Below are 23480 nucleotides of genomic sequence, written 5' to 3'. Positions count from 1 at the left end.
GGCGATGGTTATCAGGGAGACTTTATGTCCGCGGGAGACCACCATTGCCCAGATTGGCGGGAGTGAGACCCTCCTGAGATGTGGTTCTCGGGTTCAGATGAGCTTGTTGCTTACATACCTGGTGCCCAGCTGTGTGGCAACAGCTCTACCCGAGCTGCTCGACACCCTCTCAGGGTTGGCGGTGGAGTTCCCCAGGCTTATAGTGCTGGGTGACTTCAAAATGCCTTCCCTGGGAGGGTCATCGGAGTTAGCCCGGGAGTTCATGGCTTCCATGATGGCCATGGACCTGACCCAGGTAATTCAAGGCCCGACTCATGTGGCGGGTCACACTCTCGACTTGGTGTTCCTATCTGGACAGTGGTTGGATGATTTAGGAGGGGGTTTACCGGACGTTATTCCCCTGTCATGGTCCGACCATCATCTCCTGCGGCTGGTCTTCCATTATGCCACCCCCCGCCGCTGGGCGGTGGAACCAACTAAATGGTTCCACCCCAGGCACCTAATGGTCCCTGAACAGTTCCAGATGGCGCTTGGGTCTATACCTATCGCCCTCACTCACAGCCCAGTTGATGCCCTGGTGGATGCCTGGGAAAAGGCGGCCACTGAGGCACTCAACTGTGACGTACCCTTGCGACCTCTGACCTGGCACAGATCCCGTTGGGCTCCATGGTTTTCTGCGGAGCTCCGGGAGATGAAGCATCAGAGACAAGGTCTAGAGAGCAGTTGGAGGTCCAGCCGTTCCGAATCTGACCGATTGCAGCTAAGAACCTTTATAAGGTCTTATCTTGCTGTGATGAGGACGGCGAGGGCTAATTACTTCGCCGCCCTCATCGCGTCCGCAGATAATCACCTGGCCGCCCTGTTTAGGGTGACTCGCTCCCTTCTTAACCAGGAGGTGAGGGAGGATCCCTTACAGGGACGGGCCGAGGAGTTTAGTCATCATCTGACGGACAAAATTGCTCAGATCCGGGCCGGCTTGGACTCTGACTGGGTGGAGTCTGATGTGGAGGAATCGGAGGGTCTTGAGCATGTTATCTGGACTGAGTTTGATCCTGTTTCCCCTGATGATGTGGACAAGATCGTGGGGAGGCTGAGCTCCACCACCTGTTTATTGGATCTGTGCCCCTCCTGGCTGGTTTATGCGGCTCGGGAGGGGACACGAGGCTGGTTCCAGGCAGTAATAACTGCTTCTTTGAAGGAGGGTGTCTTTCCCGCCGCCTTGAAGGAGGCGGTGGTGAGACCCCTCCTCAAAAAGCCTGTCCTGGACCTGGCTGTTTTAAATAACTATCGTCTAGTCTCCAACCTTCGAGTGTGGTGGCGCATCAGCTTCCTCTGTTCCTGGAAGAAACTGATTATCTGGACCCATACCAATCGGGTTTCAGGCCCGGCCACAGCATGGAGACGGCATTGGTCGCACTGGTGAATGATCTCTGGGGGGCTCGGGACAGGGGCTGCTCCTCTGTCCTAGTCCTATTAGATCTCTCAGCGGCTTTCGATACCATCGACCATGGTATCCTTCTGCGGCGTCTCAGGGGGTTGGGAGTGGGAGGCACTGTTTTACGGTGGTTCTCCTCCTATCTCCTGGGCCGCTCGCAGTCGGTGTTGACGGGAGGGCAGAGATCCACCCCGAGTCCTCTCGTTTGTGGAGTTCCTCAGGGGTCGGTTCTCTCTCCCCTCCTGTTCAACATCTACATGATGCCGCTGGGTGAGATCATTCGTGGTTTCGGGGTGGGGTATCATCAGTACGCTGATGATACCCAACTGTTTTTCTCCACCCTGAACCAACCCAGCGATGCCCTCGCCGTGATGTCCCATTGCCTGGAGGCGGTCCAGGTCTGGATGGGGAGAAACAGGCTTCGTCTCAATCCTGCCAAGACTGAGTGGCTGTGCATATCAGCATCTTGGGTTAACCAGACTATTCCACCTTTAACGATGGGGGGTGAGGTGTTACCCCCCCGTTGATAGGGCTCGCAACTTGGGCGTCCTCCTGGATTCACGGCTCAATTTTGAAGATCATATAGGAGCCGTGACCAGGGGGGCTTTTGCCCAGGTTCGCCTGGTGCTCCAGTTGCGACCCTATCTGGACCGAGATGCCCTATGCACAGTCACTCATGCGCTCGTGACCTCCCATCTAGACTACTGCAACGCTCTCTACATGGGGCTGCCCTTGAGGACCACTTGGAGGCTTCAGCTGGTGCAGAATGCGGCCACGCGAGTTGTGATGGTGGTTTCCCAATACTCTCATGTAACACCTCTACTCCGCGAGCTGCATTGGCTTCCAGTTGCCCTCCGGGTGAGATTCAAGGTGCTGGTGATGACCTATAAAGCCCTGAATAGCTTGGGTCCAGGATATCTGAGGGAACACCTGCTGCCATCATCAAGCTCCCTTCGTCCAGTGCGCTCCCACAGGGAGGGTCTTCTCAGGGTGCCGCTGATAAAAGACTGTCGGTGGATAACACCCAGGGGAAGGGCCTTCTCTGTGGGTGCGCCTACCCTCTGGAACCAGCTGCCCATGGAGCTTAGCACTGCCCCCGACCTTCGTACATTTCGCTGGGACCTGAAGACCTGGCTCTTTGAGCTCTCCGGCCCAGGCTGAGAATTTTTAACTGGGTTTTTTTTAATTTTAGGGATAATTTAATCTTTTTTAATTTGTTTTTAACTTTTGTACTGGTTGTTTTAAATACCCTGTAAACCGCCCTGAGTCCTTCGGGAAAGGGTGGTATATAAATCTAATAAAATAAAATAAAAATAAATAAATAAATAAATAAATTCTGTATGCTTTATTTCCGTTATTCTTTCTCCCTATCACAAGACCTAATAGAGAGTTTCAAGTTTAATTAGCAAAGTACAGAAACAATTTGAAATATTGAAAGGACAGAATATCAATGCTTACCATTGGCAGCCTAGATCCGGGAATGCTGGGAAAATCATGATGTTCCATATGATAGCCAACATTAAAGGTGATCCAGTTGAGGGGTCCGTAGTATGAATATGTTTCATATCCTTTCAAAAACATGTAATGCTCTGCTATGAAATGTCCAGAAATAGGGTGCAAACCCATGCCCAGGATCGTTCCTGCTATTAAATAAACAATAGGCTTCCAACCCCAGAGATAATAGATTGTAAGGTCAATGGAGAATTGTACCAAAGCATTAAATATTTCCATCTCAGTAATTGCTTTGGGGTTGACATATAGTGGCCTCAAACTATAAACAAATGGCTGGATGGCAATCCAAATTAGTTTCCGAAATGGAGTACAGAAGAACCAGCCCTCAAAATCAGTAGGGATGTCCACATCCAAAGCATCTCCGCCAAGGTATCGATGGTGATCAATGTGGTACTTCTTGAAAGAGGCAGAGTAAGGTAATCCAACAGGCAAGTTGGCAAAGACTGCAAACCACCTATTCCACCTAGCCTGCTTGTTACCAAAAGCAACATTATGAGAGATATCATGGATTGCTAGTGTTATGGAGTGGTTGATGCAGCCTCCAAAAACATAAGCCCAGAAGAAAACCCACTTCCACGCTAAATTTCTCATCAGGAAGCAGGCAAGAAGTTGAGTGAATACCATTCCTGTCACAATCCATTTCAAATGGGGGTCTGAACCCATCAGAGACTTGATGGCTGGATATCTGGCTGAGGGAGGAAAGAAAGATGTCATTAAAGGCAGTCGAGAACAGTCTTCCTTTTTTTTTTTTTACAAAGGCTCATCTAGTCCAGCAAAGTCATGCCACCATTTCTCAGACTGTTCCACATAATTACACCCATGTGACAGAAAGAACAAAAGAAGTTATACTGTAAGCCATCTTGTTTGAAAATTACATGCTCATCTGATTAAAAAAACAGACAACAAAGTGCAAGGATACCATTTCATGTATTGCTTAGTAATATTTTGTGTATGTAATAAAAAAGATATGTAATGTATATGTAATATCTTTTATTGCTTAGTAATATTTAGTCTTTCTGTTATGGAGTCCATGTCCTAGCCAAATAATAGTTGAAGCCAGTCCTTTTCAAATCTTTCCTTGGGACCTTCCCACAAGAATCCTGTAATCTGATTATTTCATTATTTGTTTCCATTTCCCTATTAATTACATAAGTATTATTAACTTGTCTTAAGCTTTGTAACTTTAAATAAGCAATAGTTATTTTAAAAATTAGTTTTAACTTGAATTAAAATGAAATTTAGTTCCCTTTTCTGCTTTAAAAAGAGGCCATTGGCAAAATATACTTAAACAGCTGATACCAAAACTTGATGCCCAAGAGAATGCAGCACATTATAACTCCATAGTCCTTGAGCAAAGATATCAAAGCCAATTCAAGGATATACTGTACGACCTCTTACTGCCACTTTCCTCTGATGCAAAGAATTACATTTTAGAATCATTTGGAAGAAAGTACTTCCTGAAGGTTTAATAATGAACATTTTCACTCATTTTTTTTGTTCAATGGTAGTGTCTTTGGTTCCCCACTGTCAATATGGGAAGAGCAGAACCAATAAAAATGGCCTCCACTGCTGGAAGAACAGTTTGATGAATTCAAGCCCTGCCTGTCTGCAAAAAAGAAGTCCTTAGTCTCCCAAATACAAGATCCAAGTTACTGAGACTTGTGCCATCTTTGAGACTCTGAAGAAGTAACCTTCATGGACATGTGAATATATTATCAAAATAGATATATTAGGGACTGAAATATTTTAATGTGATGAGAGACAGAAATTTTAAGCCCTGGCTCCCTTACTGATGTCTAAGACCAGATGAAACACACTATTCAAGTGCTGTATGATCTTTCTACCCTCCCTGTTTAGGCTGGTGATGTACAGCAGGGTTTTTAAACTGGTGGTACACCAGTGGTACTTTGGCATCTGGCAGGTGATATGTGACCATCCTAGAGAAGTGGTAGTGGGGGGAGAGGAATGAGATGAAGTGGCAGCAGTGCCACACAAGCCTGAGAGAGACACAGCTGGAGCTGCAGGGCTGTCAGGGCTCAGCAGAAGGCCCAGGTGTCATGGTTCCGATAGATGAAACCCATCAAAAGGAACTTTGAGGCAAAATTCTTCCTTAAAGAACATTTATTCGGGAAACAAAGTATCAGCACTACATAGTTGAACCCAAAAACTAAATTGCCTTCCCACAATACAAAGTAACAAAGTACAATTCCCACCCTCAATAAACTGTCATAAATCACATTCCCCAAATTGTTAAAAGCACGGGCTTTCTCCTCAGCTCCTCAGCCCGCCAAAATGTTATCAGCTCATCCCTGAGTTCCCACGGCAGCGTTATTATTGACTGACTGAGCTTACATCCCCACACCACCCCTGATGCACCTGAATTCTAAAAGTAAAGAAAAGCATGTTAAAGGAGAAGAGAAAATGGCTTCACTTTCATCAGTTGTCAGGACAGAAACATCCAATATTAGCAGCGTTGACATCCGGCCCCAAATCCTGCAATTCCAACAAAATCATAGGTTAGGGTTTGCCCCTTGGTTTGTTAGGGTGTTTCTCATAGAATTTACTAATGAGCCTGTAGGCCTTTACATCGCTAGATTTCACCCATTTGGCTTCAGACAATGGATATCCTTTCCACTGCAGTAAGTACTGTAACTTTCCTTTAAAAAGTTTAGAATCGAGAATATGCTTCACTTCATAATGAATCTGTCCCGCTACTACGAGAAGCCCAGGTGCCTTCTTAGGGGGAGGTCGTAAGGTAGAACCCCGAAAGGTTTCAGTAGGCTACAATGGAACACAGGGTGGACTTTCCCTAGGAGTATAGGAAGCTTTAATTCTACTGTGACTGGGTTAATGATTTTTCCTATGGGGAAGGGACCTAGGAAATTTGGTCCTAACTACTAGGCAATTTAAGTCGTAAATATTTTGTGGATAAACTTTTTCCCCAACTTGGAATGATCTTTGGAAAGCCCTCTTTTTATCGGCTTGCTTTTTATACATCTCTGAAGCCTTTCTCAGAGTGATTTTTACTTCCTTCCACCCCCTCACCTACTGGTCAAGAGTTTGGGAAGTAGAAGGTCCCTGAGGATATTTGGGTATTGGGTTGAACTCTTTTCCTGTGGCAACTTTAAAAGGCGTAAAACTGGTGCTGCTGTGGACAGAGTTATTGTAAGCCACCTCTGCAAAAGGGAGGAGGTCAGTTCAGCTCATTTTCAGATAGTCCACATAGCATCTGAGATACTGCTCCACCCATGATTCAGCTGTCCCATTTGTAGACGGGTTAAAAGCTGACAACAGTCCTTGTGATGAGCCAATGAACTTGAAAAAAACCCTACAGAACCTGGCCGTAAATTGCACCCCCCATCCAAGATTATTTATTTTGGCACTCCGTGCAGTCTTTATATATGCTTAAAAAACATCTTGGTTAGTTGTTGGGCTGACGGGAGTCCTTTGGAGGTGATAAAATGAGCCTGCTTTTAAAATAGATCTATCACAGTCCAAATCACCATATTCCCCCTACTTTCAGGTAATTCCACTATAAAATCCATAGCAATTTTCTCCCTTGGTTGGGAAGGGTCCGCCACTGGTTGTAATAGTCCAGGCAGTCCCGGAATTCTTTTCATGGTGGCACACACAGCACAGCTCTTGACATAGTTCTATACGTCCCATTTCAGACCCGGCCACCAAAATTGCCGATGAACCAGATGCAGTGTTTTTAAATATCCAAAGTGTCCAGCTTGTTTCACATCATGATCATGCTGGAGAGCAGAGGGTTTCAGGCAAACAAAACTTCCCCCCTTTGTAAGCCAAACCATCCCTGCACATCAAGGAGGTTTGGTTTTTCTTGAACCATTGATCGTTGAGGAGTTCCTGATTTAATTTTCTTGCCCCAGGGTCATTGGGGTTTGGGACTTTCAAAGATGGGGCTCTTTGTGGTGTTAGTTGAGAAGCAGCTTGCAGTGTAGATATAATTGCTTCATTAGCCTCTTCACACTGGCTTTTGTATTGAGGTAATCTGGATAAAGTGTCAGCTAAAAAGTCACACACCCCCCGTATGTACTTCAGGGTGAAGTTACATCGGTTAAAGTATTGCGCCCATCATACTTGTTTCAGGGACAGCCTGCTGGGAGTTTTCAGTGCCTCTAGGTTTTTGTGATCAGTCCATACCTCGAAAGGCACCTTGCTCCCTTCTAGATAGTGGTCTAAACTCTCCAGCAACGTCAGCCGAATTAAGGGGGGGGCTTGGGCCCTCTAGGTAATCTCACAGTCCTCATCCCCCTTTCCCACCAGATAAATGGTTTCCATTTATCCAACCAAGCTAGCTCTAGAATCACTGCCTCAGTCATCTTCAGAGCCACTATGAAGTGAATGAACTCCCAATGTTCACCTATTTCTAAGTGTACTGGCTCTGTCAATTGTGTGACCAAAGTTCCTCCCATTAAAGAGCCATCAGCTTGCTCAAATCTCATGGGTTTGGAGACCAATCTTGCTTGTACACCCAGTTTAATGGCAAGTGGCAAGCTAATAATGCACCGGGAGCACCCCGAGTCCACTAACACTTTCAAATCTATTCATCCACCCATGTTGGGGACTATGAGTTTGGCTGCGAGAGAAAAAGGTGGATCGGGTCAACTCACCATTGGGTCAGTCTCCCCCTCATTGTCACTGTCATAGGAGGGCAGAGCGGTGGCAGGTCCAGCTTGGGCCTTGGCGCTCTCCTGCATGGGTGACATAACCTGGGTGATGGGTTCTTGCATGATCCAGTTTGATTTCTCTTTTGCCAGCTGCTGAACTAGTTTCTTCCTCGCCGGTGGTCCTGATCTGCTCTGCTGTTGGGGGTATGGGACCAGGCAGCTTGCTGCTCAATGTCCTTGTTGCCCACATCTGAAATATTTGATTGGGGGACTGGCAGGTGGTCTGGGGGGCTCTGCGGCCATGATGGCTGGAGGCTTAGTTTTGTTAGTTTGGGGGCTAATGTCATGGTTCTGACAGATGAAACCCATCAAAAGAACTTCGAGGCAAAATTTATTCAGGAAACAAAGTATCAGCACTACATAGTTGAACCCAAAAACTAAATTCCTTTCACTGATACAAAGTAACAAAGTACAATTCCCACCCTCAATAAACTGTCATAAAATACATTCCCCAATTAGCTTCAAGCACGGGCTTTCTCCTCAGCTCCTCAGCCCACCAAAACGTTATCAGCTCATCCTTGAGTTCCCATGGCAGCATTATTATTATGGCTCACTGAGCTTACATCCCTCCTGCTGCACCTGAATTCTAAAAGTAACGAAAAGTATGTTAAAGGAGAAAAGAAAATGGCTGCATTTTCATCAGTTGTCAGAGCAGGAAGATCCAATGTTAACAGCATTTACACCAGGATCAGCGCTGGTCTCCAGCTGATCAGTGCTTCCGGAAGCTGTAGGTGCCCTAAAGAGAAAAAGGAGGGGGGTGAGGGAGAGAGGAGATGATATAAAAGGAGGTTTTGGTGGGAAAGGGTCAGTGAAGGGCTGCCCCTGCCCCCTGGATGCATGAATAGGAGGCGGCCAGTGCCTGGCATCCCTGCTGACCATCCCTGCTGACCACTGAGAAAGAAAAAAGGCAAGAGAAGCACTTCCCTTTCCCCCAGGATGCCAGTGTTCATTCGCTCACCGCCTTCTCTGTGCACCCCCAGGGGGTGGGCCAGAGATGGCGGGGGGGCTTGCTGGCTCTAGGGCTGCCCCATGGATCTAAGGCTGAGCGCATTCTGGCTTTGATGGGCCCCACTATCAGATCAGCGCCATGCCCACTCACTGACTTAGCCTTGCTAAGTCAGGAAGCTAACCAGGCTTCCCTTTCACTGGGACTGCCCTTGCCTGGGATAGCTACGGCCAGCAGCAGCATGGCCAGCGGCAGTGCTGGCGATGTCTCCCCCTCCCGTCATCCCTTCCTGAGTGCGGAGGAAGTAAAGAGAAGCAGTGGAGGGAGGGAGGGAGGGAGGGAGGGAGGAGCTGGCAAAGCGCTTTCTGAGCGCTTCTCAGGTTTATTTTTTTCTAGCTAACAGAGGCTCCAGGCAGGAGGCTTCACATTTTGACCCCTTCCCTATCATTGCCTCTGTGTGGCTCTCAGTTCACCTTTCACAGACCCATGCATGTGTTTGTTTGTTTGTGTGTGTGAACACACATGCACACATGGGAGGTTCTCACTCCTTGCAGCCTCACAATGTGACACTGGGGAGGAAAAGAACAGGAGAGATAAGAGAAGCTGCAATGGGAGCTTCTTGCAGCCTTCCACTGGGCTGGGGGTGGGAGCTGGGGGGGGCAGGGCACAATGTGATCAGCGGCACATTGAGAAAAAGAAACAAGTACTCCAAAAAAACAGCTTTCATTAGTTTGCAGCCTGCCATCACAGAAGATCTCTGTTTAGAGTGCGAGGCTGCAAGGGGTGACAACCTTCCCTGCCCATCCTTGTGCATACACATACATACACAAACAAACACATGCACAGGTCTGGGAGAGGTGAGCTGAGAGCCACACAGAGGCAATGACAGGGGTCAAAATGTGAAGCCTCTGCCCACCGCTTCCTGCCTGCTGCCAGCTCTGCCTGGAGCCTCTGGCAGTTTTAAAAAAAAAGCAAGGACGGAAGGAAGGAAGGAAAGAGGGAGGGAGGGAGGGAGGGAGGGAGGGAAGGAGGCTGGGAGGGAGGAGAGGCAACTTGATTGGAAATTCCCCAGTTCGAAGGAGAAAGCAATTTTGTGTTCTGTTTTGTCACAGACAGAACTTTGTTGGCAATCCAACATTGGTATTCTTGAATTGGGAGCTCTTAGGAAAGTATCTCCTCCTTGTGTGTTGCTAACAGCTATTTCCAGTGGGGGAAACAGGACAAAGCAGAGTGGGGAAAAATATTTTCCTTTGCTATATTTCCAGTCTCAATTAGACCGAGGCAGGGTCCCTACAAAAGAGCCCTTTTAAGGATTATCTATTAATAGAAAAGCAACTAAACTACCTCTGTTTCTAAATGCTAAAGCTGTTGCACATAGAAAATGGAGGTTTTTCTATGGAGGTATGGGAAGGAAAAACACCTCATGTACCTTGTTAGTACGACAAGGAAAGGCCTCATTCTATCCAGAGAAAGCACCCACAAAAACCTGCAAGTACTTAAAACCCTGCATCCATGGCAACTCAGTAAAATCAACCTCCCAAAACCTAGCAGGAGCCTGGCCAGCCCCAAGCTTAATTTCCACAGGATTATTACATCAACAAATCACATATTGCTTTAACATCATGAGGGCCTTGTTATAGATCCTAGGACAAATATAGTCCTTTATAAGAAATTCAGCTATGCCCTTGTAACCCCAATGAGTGCTGGCATGCAATTTTCTTAAGAGGGCCCATAATTCATGTTTTGAGAGAAGGCATTTCTTGTCCTTCTCCATGATAAACAGCGTCCAGTTTATAAGCTCTGTGCCCATTCTGTGAAATATATGTCTGAGCCAGCACAGGCAAATGTGAAGATACAAGCACACCCACATACCAAGGGGACAGGAGACCTGAAGTGGCAGACTTTGCAGTGTGGTCAGCCAAGGAATTTCCCCTTCCATGTTTAGTATTAACCTTAACACGGGTCCTCACATGTATTACAGCCACCTTATGCGGGAGCAAAACAGCATTCAGTAGCCTTAAAATGTCTTGTCCATATTTAACAGGAGTGCCTTGAGAGGTGAGGAAACCACACTCCTGCCACAAGGCCCCATGTGTATGTATAACACAAAAAAAAAACAAATTTACTGTCTGTAAATATATTAACATAAGGGACGCGGTAGCTCAGTGGGTTAGGACGCTGAGCTTGTCGATCAGAAGGTCGGCAGTTTGGCGGGTCGAATCCTGAGTGCCGCGTAACAGAGTGAGCACCTGTTACTCGTCCCAGCTTCTGCCAACCTAGCAGTTCGAAAGCACGTAAAAATGCAAGTAGAAAAATAGGGACCACTACGGTGGGAAGGTAACAGCGTTCCGTGTGCCTTTGGCATCTAGTCATGCCGGCCACATGACCACGTAGACGTCCTCGGACAAACGCTGGCTCTTCGGCTTTGAAACAGAGATGAGCACCGGCCCCTAGAGTTGGAAACGACTAGCATGCATGTGTCGGGGAACCTTTACCTTTACCTTTAAATATATTAACAACTGCACCATCTGACTTTCCCAAGGCCCTCATCAAGACGAGTTCAGCTTTTTGAGCTGAGGTACCTGCAGGGAGAGCTGCTGCTTCCACTACCTGATCCAATGTGAGCATGGCATAGCCAGCTAGCCTTTCTCCCTGTCTCATAAAACTGCTGCCATCTGTATACAAGCCCCTGTCCGAATCCTCTAGTGGCTGGTCAGTTAAATCCAGCTGGCCAGTAAATACTACAGTAATAGTTTGCACACAATCATGATCACCATCCTGTTCCAGTTGGGGAAGAAAGGTCGCTGGATTGAACCTGCCACTGCACTTGATATGAACCTGTGGGTTGTCAAGGAGAGAAATCTGATACTGCTCCAGATGGGAGGCTATAAGCCAATGCCCCCCCCCTTGGATGCTAACAAGTCCTGGATGGAATGAGGTGTTTCCACTGTGATAGGGGCCCCAAAAATTAATTTGCAGCCTCCAAAATTAAAACAGCAGCTGCTGCAGCCCAAAGGCATGCCAGCCATCCTTGAGCAATAGGATCAAGTTGTTTGAAGAAACAGGCTACTGGGTGAGATCAAGTACCAAGGGTCTGAGTAAGGACTCCAGCAGCCATCCCTTTGCTTTCAGCCACATATAAGGTGAACGGTTTCCTGTGGTAGCCTGATACGAGGGCTTAGCCATTAGAGCAAAGATGGTTGCTTGTAACTTAGCAAGCAAATCACATCCTAAAAGGGGCATAGGGCAGTATGGAAGGGAAAGAAATTGATGAGTAAGGTGAATACCACCCATAAAGCATTCCAAAGGGTTGAGTATTGCAGCTGACATAGATTGGCCATTGGCTCCAAAGACCTGGAATGTTTGTGAGGAAGGGTTTCCAAGGGGCTTATTTAACACTGAATGTAATGCCCCTGTATCAATCAAAAAGGGTATTGTTTTCCTCTGACTTTGAACGTTACCAGGGGTGCAGAGGGAGAATCATCCATAAGGGCAGGGAGACAAAGGCCCCCAGCCCTCACCCCCCCTTATATCTGGAGCATGGTTGTGGAACAGCATCCTATAGGACAGTTAGGAAGGGAACATAAAAGACATTCCCTGCTCCAGTGGTCAAATTTCATGTGTATACAACACCAGTCCTGCAAAAGACTGCAGTGGGTGGTCTGGGGTGTGTGTGCCTGGAATCTGGGTGACATTGTCCTGTTTCTCTCTTGAGGGGGCCCTACTACTCCTTGCCATCCTCTTCCATGAGTCCCACTTCTTCCCCCTTCCACTAGGGACACCTGTTGCAGAGTTTGAGACAGCAAAACAATGCTTTGTTTTTCATCCTTTTTAGCCTCCCTGGCTATCACTTCTGGTCATGTCATGTAGGGCTTTATAAGCTCCTTCCAACAATTTTTCTATTGTCAGCCGGTCCCCTCCATCTTCTGTAATTTGCACATAATATCTGGGATGCTCAAAGAAGTCACTGGGGCTTTCAGCTGGCAAATGATGAACATCATAAATTTTGCCCAATTTTTTCTGTTTAGGGAGGGCAGTCTGCAGTGCAGTGACAATAATTGACAACAATTGTCAATGCAGTGACAATGCAGTTTCCCTAAAGACATTGTACATTCCCGGGTGGGTTAGGACATTGGGTGTTTTCCTTGCTGTCCTTTCATGACCCTGCATCCATGACTCTGTAAGTGCCCAAAGACAGCATGGCTATCTGCACAAATTCACAATTGATACTTCCTATGCTGTCTCCTAATTCTGGGTCAATAGCATATTGCCCCAAACAATCTGGGACTTCAATTTATTGACCTCAGAAGGATGGAAAGCTGAGTCAACCTTGAGTTAATGAGACTTGAACTGCCGAATGTTGGCAGCCAGCAGAAGCAACCTGAGTGCTGCATTCTAAACACTGTCTTGAACCCTAGAGATTACATGGACAAGCCCAATGAGGTTTCTTTGGCAACACACTCAGCCAAAATTTCTAATACTAAGTCAGTTTATGTAAGAGACTTTATAGCAGCCATCTATAACACCCTTCAGACATGTCTCAGAAATCCCAACCAGCATAGCCTATAAATCTAAGAGACAGTTTTGCCCCATATTACTTGTTATCTTCATGGGAGCAATATAAAATATTAAGTAATACAACTGATTATTTTTTAAAAAAATGTGGCACTGCCCTTCTTTTGTTGACCTTTGATCAAGTTGGGAGATACTATGATCAAAGAACAGGTATATGACTTCCTTTTTTCAGAGCACTGGCTACCATCCAACATGGAGCTCCTGGCTGCTCTAGAGTCCCCTTGAAGAGAGCCAGACACAGTTTTTATTAGTCCAAGGACTGTTTCAGTCTTGGAACAAGAAACTGCAAGCCACATAAAAATATTAAATGAGAGGGGGGCACCCCTGAGGGCGAGCAAGTCCGTGCTGGAGTATCTATACATAAAATCCAAACAAGTCCAGATGAGGCAGTCCCGTAATAGGAAAGTCCAGTAGGAGGTTCGAAAGGGAGGGAGTGAAACATTCGGGCCATCAACCAACCTACTGCCACCCGGTTGGGTGCTCCCGGGGGCAGACCCCAACCCGTCCTCTCACGACAGGTCGAAAATCTGCTCCAGGGGATGGTCCAGAATGTACACCCTGGGTGGGGCATAACCCATAGAGCTCCCACCTCTATGGGGGTGCCAATGTAAAACAAGCCGCTCTCCCACTGCGGCTTGTATCCAGGTCCGTCCCAGTCCAAAGGGGAATAGGGAGGCAGATGGAAAGTTAAATAGTTAGTAGTTGGTAGTCCACCGGAGCTGCTACGGCCACCACAGACCAGATGAAAGCACCAACCACTGCCATATCGCTGCCGATGGAACGGGCCAGCAGGCCCCAAAAACGCCGTCGTCGCCATCACCATCAGAGGCCGGAACGAGGCAAACGAAGCAACAGCACCGCCACCATCGCCGCGGTCATCCTCTCCACTGCCCAAAGCAGCCTGAGGACGCCGTCACCGTCGCTGCCTCCACCGCCGGCAGTGGCCCAAAAAACAGCACAAGGGACATCCCTGCCACCAAACTGACCAGCGGTCGTCCCCTCCGCCATCGAAACGGCCCGAAGACGCCGCAGCCGCCGAAAGTGGCCCGAGGCAGGTCCGACAAAGAAGTCACCACCGCTGCCGCCGCTGCTGCCGCTGCCAATATGGAGGCGCCAAAATGGAGGCGCCGATCAGCTGGAGCTCCGAGGCCACCGCTGATCAGCTGGAGCTCCGAGGCCGCCGCCGATCAGCTGGAGCTCCGAGGACGCCGGCGATCAGATGAAACTTCAGAGACGCCGCTGAAAACCGTCGAGAGCTGCTCAGAAACAACAGCGTTGCCCGAAACAGCAGAAAACGCCATCGCTGCCAGCTACAACCTCTCAGGAGCAGCCCGGAGCAGCCTGGAGACGCCGAGGCGAAGCAGCCCGGAGACGCCAAGGCTGCAGAAACCGGCAGGCCGAGACCAAACACAGCGAACATAGCGGCAGCGCAGATGAAGGCAGATGGAAACAGCAGGCGAAGCAGCAGACGAAGCAGATGGAAACAGCCACTCATAGACGGGAGCAAGCAAACAGCAAGCTACCTCATTCTTTGCCTCTGGAATTAATAGTCCAAATCACCTACCCAGGGGCCCGAAAGGACCCCTGAGGGGCTCCCAAGGGACGCCCAACAACTGGAGCTCGCGGAGCTCAGCCCAACACGTCCGCCATCTTAGAAAAAATTCTAGGCAAAAATTCTAGGCTTGTGAGCTAGTCTCAGCCTCAGAGATCCTAGCTTGCACAAAACAGCATGCGTTTCTCGGGACAAAACTGGGCTTTGGTGTTTTGACCAAAATAACCAAAAAGCAAATGGTACATTTATTTCTTTTCATTACAAAAAAAAAAGAAAGAAATCTAGATGCATCAGATTGCTGCCTGAGCACTCTTTCAAGAAAGCAAACATGAATTTGTGTAAGAAAATTTCTTACAAAAGAGAAAATTACTAATTAATTGTTGCTTGATGCAAAACTTGATTGTGCTGTTAGGTAGGTTAGAAAGCAGGAACCTATTTGGGGGGAGAGCAGTGGCGTAGCGTGGGTTGTCAGCACCCGGGGCAAGGCAAGTAATTTGCGCCCCCTAACCCGTGGATTTTAGCACTCGAGTCTGCCGCAGGGAGCCCCGCATCCTGGGCGTCCGCCGCACCCCCCACCCACGCCTCCCCCGGGAAAAGGGGGAAGGTCCGGCATCCCCTCCCTCACGTGCGGCAGAAGCGCCAGGACCCGAGGCCATGCCAGGAGGCGGGCGGCGCAGCGGAGGATATACAGAACATTCAAATAGAAGGAAAATATGTGCATCAATAAGACAAAACCAGATTTACATATATTATTCCCCTCCACTTGAATATTCATAAATATATTGGAGCAATATTACTTTCCTTCCCTTACGAAGTAGGCCCAAAATTTATGAAGTTCTACTTCTATTTACAACCAATTTGACCTTAATCTACTTGGTAGATAGAGAGGCAAAGTAGTTAACAGGTGAACCAACAGCAAAGTTAAAATGTCAAAGGACTTTGTTAATAATCTATATTCTATTTTACTTCTATAAAGCCTCAAACAGCTTCTTATTTACAGTAAGTTACACAGTGCCTGCTCATTTCTGTATCTGTCAACTGCCCCACTCTGATAGTCAACAAGAGAAACTCCTGGGTTTATTTTTTCCTCCAAGAGAATACGGTACTGAAAAGCCATGTGGGTACAGAAGTGGGAAATCCAGTTCTAACATTTTGCTTGTAAAAGTCAAAAAACAAATTCCTCCTTTCTTCCCTGGATCTCCCACTGTCCTTTCAACATCAATCAGTTGCATTTGAGTTGTTTTGAGAACGATCTCAGAGAAGTGGAGGCAATTAGAGCTCCCAGACCTGTCACTTGACCTAAAATTATTTTATTTCCTCCGAACATGGGAACGGGGGTGCCCAACCTTCCGGGAAACACCAGTATCTCCCAGGCGGGGAGCCGGGCTGCGCCAAGAGGTGGGACTGCGGGGCAGGAGGGGGTCTTGGGGGAAGGATCTGAAGGGGATCGGAGAGCCGTTCGTGGAAGCCGCAACCCAGGAGGAGGAGAAGCGAAGGCGCAGCGCTTCCCATGGAGCAGAAAAACTCGCGAGGAAAGGCGGAGACTCGGAAGGGGAGGGGGCGCAACTGGGGGAAACCCACCTGGCTCTCCCAGGAATCCCTCCTCCCCTTCCCACCCCTCCTATTCCCTCCCCCTCTCGCGGCGGCCTTGCCCACCTGGCGCCCCTCCCCCGCCAGGGGAACCTCCGCAGCCCTGGCGTAAGAGGCGTCGAGAGACCAGGAAGGGGAGATGGAGGGGCAGGAAGCTGGATTCCCAGCCCCCTTTCTCCTCTCTAGGTGCAAAAACTCTGCGCTTAACTCCTCCGCTGAAGCGCTGCGGGGAGGGGGCGACTGGGGCGCCGCCGAGCAATGCTAAAGTGCTCCAAGCGGGAACAGCAAAGGACCGTCACCCTTCATGCAAAGCCCCAAGACCAAAAACTAGGATCCAGATTGAAAAGGAAAGTTGCGTGTGCCAATCTGCACCTCTAAATGCAAATTAGGAATTCGTCGCCGAGCGCACCCCCCCCAGATGTTGCGCCCGGTGCGGCCGGCCCCCCCTGCACCCCCCACGCTACGCCACTGGGGGAGAGGGAGGTAGCTGACTATATGAGAAAGAACAAATCAATAAAAGCTTATCTTGACAAACAACATGCCGAGCATGAGATGTGTAATCTAGCCTCTTGCACCATTTAAACTTTGCAAAAGGAACACACACACCACACACACACACACACGTGACATGTCTTTTTTCTCCAGTCAGCAATGGGGTGGGCATGGTTTTGGCATGATGCATCCGGCCTGTGGGCTGGCACTTTGACACCCCTGATATAGGCCATCTATCTATCAGATATTATAAAGGCCAATCAGATGCAAATATTGACAGCTTTGATGGAAGAAAAGACTTGGACAAATTTTATTTCTTCTTAGAAACCATTTTTGGACTTTTTGCAAGAAATTGTAAGAAATGAAAAAATGATTTAGGGATTTGATGCTTAGAATTATACGGATTATGGAGACAATGGAGATAAATTTTAATCTTTGAGTAAAAGTGTGATGTACTTTATTTATATCAAAGTGTTGCAGAATCAAGAGACTCAGACCTCGGAATCAAAAGAAGTTTGGTTTATTTTGCGCAAAAGGTTCAGAGCAAAAAGCAAAGGCAATGTCTGAACACCTTGTCATGGAAAAGCAAGTACATATACTGTATAGTCTCCAAAAGTAGCAAAACACGGAAATGTAACTTATGAGCTCTGATTGGTTACATGAATTACAGGCCCCCTTCTAGTTCATTTCTAGCCCCTCTTTGCATTGCTAAATTGTTTTGCAATCTTGTCTCTTTGCTAACATCTAGGTTTCCTCTACCATGTATGTGGTTAGCTACAAGTGAGACATATGTGGTTAGCTGCAACTGAACTTATTAGATGTGATCCACAGGTGAACTTGTGGTATGACATTTTCCATTTCCTTGTTCTTCTTCTAACTAATACACACATTTTTCTTCATGCCTCACTTTTGTGTCCTACCTCACATTTATGACATACAGCATTCACATGTATTCTTTGTATCTTTCTTTATATCTTGCCTCAATCCCCCCTTTGAGACTCTATCTCATCCTGATATGGAGTCTCACCTTCCATAATATTCCTTTATTTCAGCAAGTAATTCCATTTTCCCCAGCAAGCAAAGATAAACTTATCAAAACCATTGTATATCAGGATAGGTAAACAGTATAGCAGAACAACACTTTGAACTGACACTTATGCTTCCTGCTGACAGTTCAAGAAAGAAACAGATAGCAACAAGCAAAGAGAGAAAGAAGTAATCCATGAGTTAGACTTCATCCTCCTCAGGCACTCTCTCTAAGCCCCAAGGTCCAAACTGTACATACACTCCACCGTCTGGATCCTCACTCTCCCTTAGAATGCCTGGGGTGAATCCATTTTCCAAAGGTCCCTCTATTACAACCAATTCCTTTTCAATCTTTATCTCTTTCATTGACCTCATAGCCAATTGTCTTAATAGGGGTATTACACATGGGATGAAGGCTAGTTCTGTTATTGTATTATATGTATATAGTTCATTTAATGGTTCATTCAATAGGTAAAAGCGTTTGACAGCCGGCCATGAGGTAAAGCGCCTGACAGCCGAACACGAGGGAGTTTTGACAGCTCCCGACTTACGCAGGCGCACTAGTTTGACAGCTCTCAGCTGTCAAAGCAACACATGCCGCCTGCACGAGGAACTGAACTGTCAGGCGTTCCGCGGATCTGATTGGAGCGGAAGCAGAGCGGGAAAAAGACCGGCTGGTGATTGGACCAGACGACCGGCGCCAGACTATAAAAAGCCGAAAGGCTCCTGTTATTGTTTGCTCTGTCCTAATAAATCTGTTAAAGTTACCAGCTGTCTTGAGTGGTCTGTTCCAGCCACTTCACTGGCGACGAGGATGGGATCCGCTTCCAGAGCTGAAGTCACGACCAGGAAGAGTCCTCGGCCGGCAGAGCTAGTCACTGGGAGTTTTAACTTCCACAGCGAAGCGGACCACCGAGCCCAGACAGCATGGCAAATTTCGGACGAGTGAGGGAATTCGACACCCGCCACCCCGAGCGATGGGAGTCGCATCTGGGGCAGGTCGAGGGGTTCCTCCTCGTCAGCAAAATTACAGATGACAGAGCCAAAGCAGCAGCACTTCTATACATCAGTGGTCCACCCGTCTACGATGCTGCTGTCGGACTATTCAGCCCCGCGCCGATCACAGAGGTTCCATATTCCGAACTCGTCGACCGGCTCAGCAAGCACTACATGCCGGCCCGCTCAGAACTGTACTGGCGGGTACAGTTCGCCCAGCGAAGGCAGCGGCCGGATGAAGCCGCAAACGACTTCATCGCGGGAGTCCGGCACGCTGCGCGGAGCTGCAACTTTCCTGACTTAGAAGACCGGATACGGGACCAAGTGGTCATCGGGCTGAGAGACGAACGCCTCAAGAAAAAAATCACGTCAAAACCCGAGATGACACTCGCCCAGGTCTCCCGGGAGATCTTGGCGTATGAAGATAACCACAAGAAGTCTCTCAACCGAACTGCAATGGAACCCCAAGGCAGCGTCCATCAGGACGAAGCGTCTTTCAGTGACGAAGAGTCCATAGACCTGACTGACGCCGACACGATACAACGCCGAATGGAAAGAAGGCAAAATAGACGAAGTAACAACAACGATCGTCCCAACCCAAGAAACTTCACCTCAGCTCAAAGAGAACAACGAAACTCCTGCGCCAGCTGCGGGGGCAACCATGCCCGAGCAACTTGCCGGTTCCGGAGCGCTAAATGCCATAATTGTGGCAAGACCGGCCACATTAAACCCGTCTGCAGAGGCCGACCCTGCGACAACCTGCATGAAGTGGAGGCTACCCCCCCCAGGTACGATCACCCATCGAGCCAGTAAGGGAAAGCCCCCAGAGGTATTAGTGGAGGCAGTTGATGGGGTGCACAATTTGAGCCCTAAGGTAAAAATTAAAACTAAGCTGCAGGGAATTTATTGTGACATGGAGGTGGACTCAGGTTCAGCGGTAACCCTAATTTCGTTAAAGACGTTTAGGGAAATCTGCAGGCGCAGTAAAAAAAACAATTCCGTTAGAAAACCCACAGGTTCAGTTAGCAGACTACCAGAAAACACCGATCCAACTCAAGGGCAAGGCTAAGGTCTGGGTGGAGTACAAAAAGTTCAAGGGACCTCTAGAAGTAATAGTCACCCAAGGGGATCGCACTAATCTAATAGGGTTAAACTGGTTCAGCCCCTTAGGAATTGCCATTACCGGCGTCAATGCGGTACAAACTTCAAACCTCGAGGCCGTCTGCAGAAAATACGCAGACGTTTTTGACAGTTCCTTAGGCAAATACACAGGCCCTCCCATTGCCCTTAACTTAGACCCCGCCATACAACCTATTAGAATTAGGGCCAGGAGGGTCCCCTTCGCCCTCAAACAAAAAATTGAGGACGAACTGGAACGCCTTGTCAAGCTGGGAGTTTTAGAACCTACTGACGGGGGCAGTTGGGAAACCCCCATCGTAACACCAGTAAAACCTAATGGGCAAATTAGAATATGCGCGGACTATAAGGGGACCCTAAACTTAGCGCTCAATGCCCACTCTTACCCCATTCCAGCAGTAAGGGACGTCCTAGCTTCTATTCGCTCCGGCGCCATTTTTGCAAAATTAGACCTCACGCAGGCGTATTTGCAGTTGCCTGTGACCGATGACACCGCGGTCGCCCAGACAATTGTCACACACCGCGGAGCATTTAAAGTGACAAGACTGCAATTTGGTATTTCGACCGCCCCAGGCATATTCCAAAGCATTATGGAAAAAACATTAAAAGGAATTCCCGGGGTCTCCCCTTACTTTGACGATGTACTCATCGCCGGAGAAACAGAAGCCATTCTAGCTGACAGGCTGTCAGCTGTACTAGAGCGATTCAGAACTGCCGGATTTAAACTAAAAAGAGAAAAGTGCTCTATAGGAGTTCCCTCTACGGAATTCCTCGGATACAAAATTGACGCCCAGGGCATCCACCCTACAAACGACAAACTAAAAGCCATTCAAGCAGCCCCCAGCCCCAAAAACAAACAGGAACTTCAGGCGTTTTTGGGACTATTAAATTTTTATCACGCCTTCCTTCCCCACAAGGCTACAATTGCAGAGCCACTTCATAGGTTATTAGACAAGGGCAACCCCTGGACCTGGACAAAAGTGCATGAAAATAGTTTTCAGTCACTTAAGAGCATCATTTGTAAAAGCTCCACTATCACCTTATTCCAGGAGGACGCCCCTATCTGCATCGCTTGCGATGCGTCCCCATACGGAATAGGAGCCGTTTTGAGCCACCTGGACCAGGACGACACCCAAAGACCCGTCGCATTTTATTCCCGGACCCTGACTAAAACAGAAAGAAATTACGCTCAAATTGATAGGGAAGCTCTAGCCATTGTCGCCGGGGTTAAAAAATTTCACGACTACCTGTATGGCAGACCCTTCACTATCTACACAGACCACAAACCCCTATTAGGCATATTTACCTGGGACAAAACAACCCCACAAATATTATCCCCTAGAATCTTGCGCTGGTCAACCTTTTTATCAGCATACTCCTACAAATTAATATACAAGCCAGGCAGGGAACTAGGACATGCAGACTGCCTAAGCAGGCTCCCTATACAACGCCACGACCCAGACCTAGCCCCCGCTGGCAACATATTGGCTATCAACGAATTACCAGAATGCCCCCTGACAGCAAAAATCATTGCTGACAACTCTGCTAAGGATAAAACTCTCAGCAGGGTCCTGCGATGGGTCACAACAGGATGGCCACACAAATGCCCAGAGGAAACGTTCCGCCCCTTTTTCTCCAAACAACTAGAACTAACCTCTCACTTAGGCTGCCTGCTATGGGGAAACAGAGTGGTGATACCACACATAAATATACAACAAACATTAAAAACCCTCCACGAAGGGCACCCGGGGATGGTGAAAATGAAGCTACTTGCAAGAAGTTATGTATGGTGGCCAGGCATTGATACGGACATAGAACAACACGTAGGGGGATGCTATACTTGCCAACTAACAAGAAGCGAACCACCCCACGCCCCAGTCCATAAATGGGAAACAACAAAAAACCCATGGTCCCGTATCCACCTAGATTTTGCGGGACCAATCCGAGGGCAGAATTTCTTAATAATTGTTGATAGTTTTTCTAAATGGCTCGAGGTGATACCCCTAAATAAAATAACAACATACTCCACTATACAAGCACTTAGAAAAGTTTTTGCGACACATGGCCTCCCAGACGTCATAGTTTCTGATAACGGCCCACAATTCACCTCTCGTGAATTTCAGATGTTCGCTTCGAGGAACTGTATTAGACTGGTGACGTCAGCGCCATTCCACCCATCGACTAATGGTATGGCAGAAATAATGGTGAGGTCAACTAAAGAGGCACTTAACAAATTCATAAAAGGGAACTGGCACCAACGACTCAGCCAATTCCTCCTGGCCCAACACACCACACCCGGCAGCACCACCGGGAAATCACCGGCTGAGCTACGATGGGGCAGGAGGCTTATAACGAGATTAGACAGACTGCACCCTGATAGAACTCCTAACGACCAAGAACTTCCAACTCCTGCACCACGAACCTTCTCTCCAGGCCAAACTATCTGGGCAAGAAATTACACCAGCAACCAAAAATGGATTCAAGGGGTCATAATAAAACAAACCGGACCCGTCTCATACTTAATTCATTCAGACTCACAAGGGCAACTACGGCGACACCTCGACCAACTACGAATGCGCAAACCACAAAACACACCCCCACCATCTCAACAACCCCTTTTACCCCCCTTCATACCAAGCACTCCGCCCCCCGAAGAGGCACAGCCACAACAACCGCAGGAGGAAGGAGAACTCGGAAATGAGATTCCCCCGTGACGGTCCAGCCGATTGAGGAAACCACCGGCTTACTTACAGGACTATGAATGGGGAGGAAGCAACAAACAAAAACACGGGGGTGGAAACGATCCAGGGGAAGGGTAAAGGGTGTATTATATGTATATAGTTCATTTAATGGTTCATTCAATAGGTAAAAGCGTTTGACAGCCGGCCATGAGGTAAAGCGCCTGACAGCCGAACACGAGGGAGTTTTGACAGCTCCCGACTTACGCAGGCGCACTAGTTTGACAGCTCTCAGCTGTCAAAGCAACACATGCCGCCTGCACGAGGAACTGAACTGTCAGGCGTTCCGCGGATCTGATTGGAGCGGAAGCAGAGCGGGAAAAAGACCGGCTGGTGATTGGACCAGACGACCGGCGCCAGACTATAAAAAGCCGAAAGGCTCCTGTTATTGTTTGCTCTGTCCTAATAAATCTGTTAAAGTTACCAGCTGTCTTGAGTGGTCTGTTCCAGCCACTTCAGTTATCCCACATAACAACAGGAACAGCAATTGTTTGACCCATGCTGTTCCTGGTAACCATGAGAACCATTGGTCAGTTCCTTGGATTCTCTGGCCAATTCTGGATGCTCTGTCTTGCAGGTCCTTTGCCACCTCTGTGACCACTCCTGATTTATTCATGTAAAAGCAGCATTCTTCTCCTAAGAATAAACACAAGCCACCTTTCTCAGCTGTCAGGAGGTCTAGGGCACGCCTGTCCTGCAAGACTACTGCTGCCAAGGAATTGATTTGATCTTGTACCAAGGTCCCAGCAATCTGAGTGAGACTTTGTTGAAATTCCTCAGAAAGCTGTTT

General features: G+C 47.9%; 1 protein-coding gene across 1 annotated transcript in view; it reads right to left on the bottom strand.

Annotated features, from left to right (window-relative positions):
- DEGS2 (delta 4-desaturase, sphingolipid 2) overlaps nt 1-23480 on the bottom strand; it is a gene marked incomplete at both ends in the record, with an annotated part of 56597 nt that overhangs the window by 12105 nt on the left and 21012 nt on the right. Inside the window, one exon of the mRNA XM_083353619.1 lies at nt 2894-3636. Within this exon, the coding sequence (XP_083209745.1) occupies nt 2894-3636 (743 nt within the window). The remainder of the gene's footprint in view (nt 1-2893; nt 3637-23480) is intronic.

Source organism: Vipera ursinii, assembly GCF_947247035.1.
Source record: "Vipera ursinii genome assembly, chromosome: 1".
Classification (NCBI taxonomy): domain Eukaryota; kingdom Metazoa; phylum Chordata; class Lepidosauria; order Squamata; family Viperidae; genus Vipera; species Vipera ursinii.
Note: the sequence above shows the minus strand (reverse complement) of the source record. Positions and strands in the feature narration are given on the sequence as shown.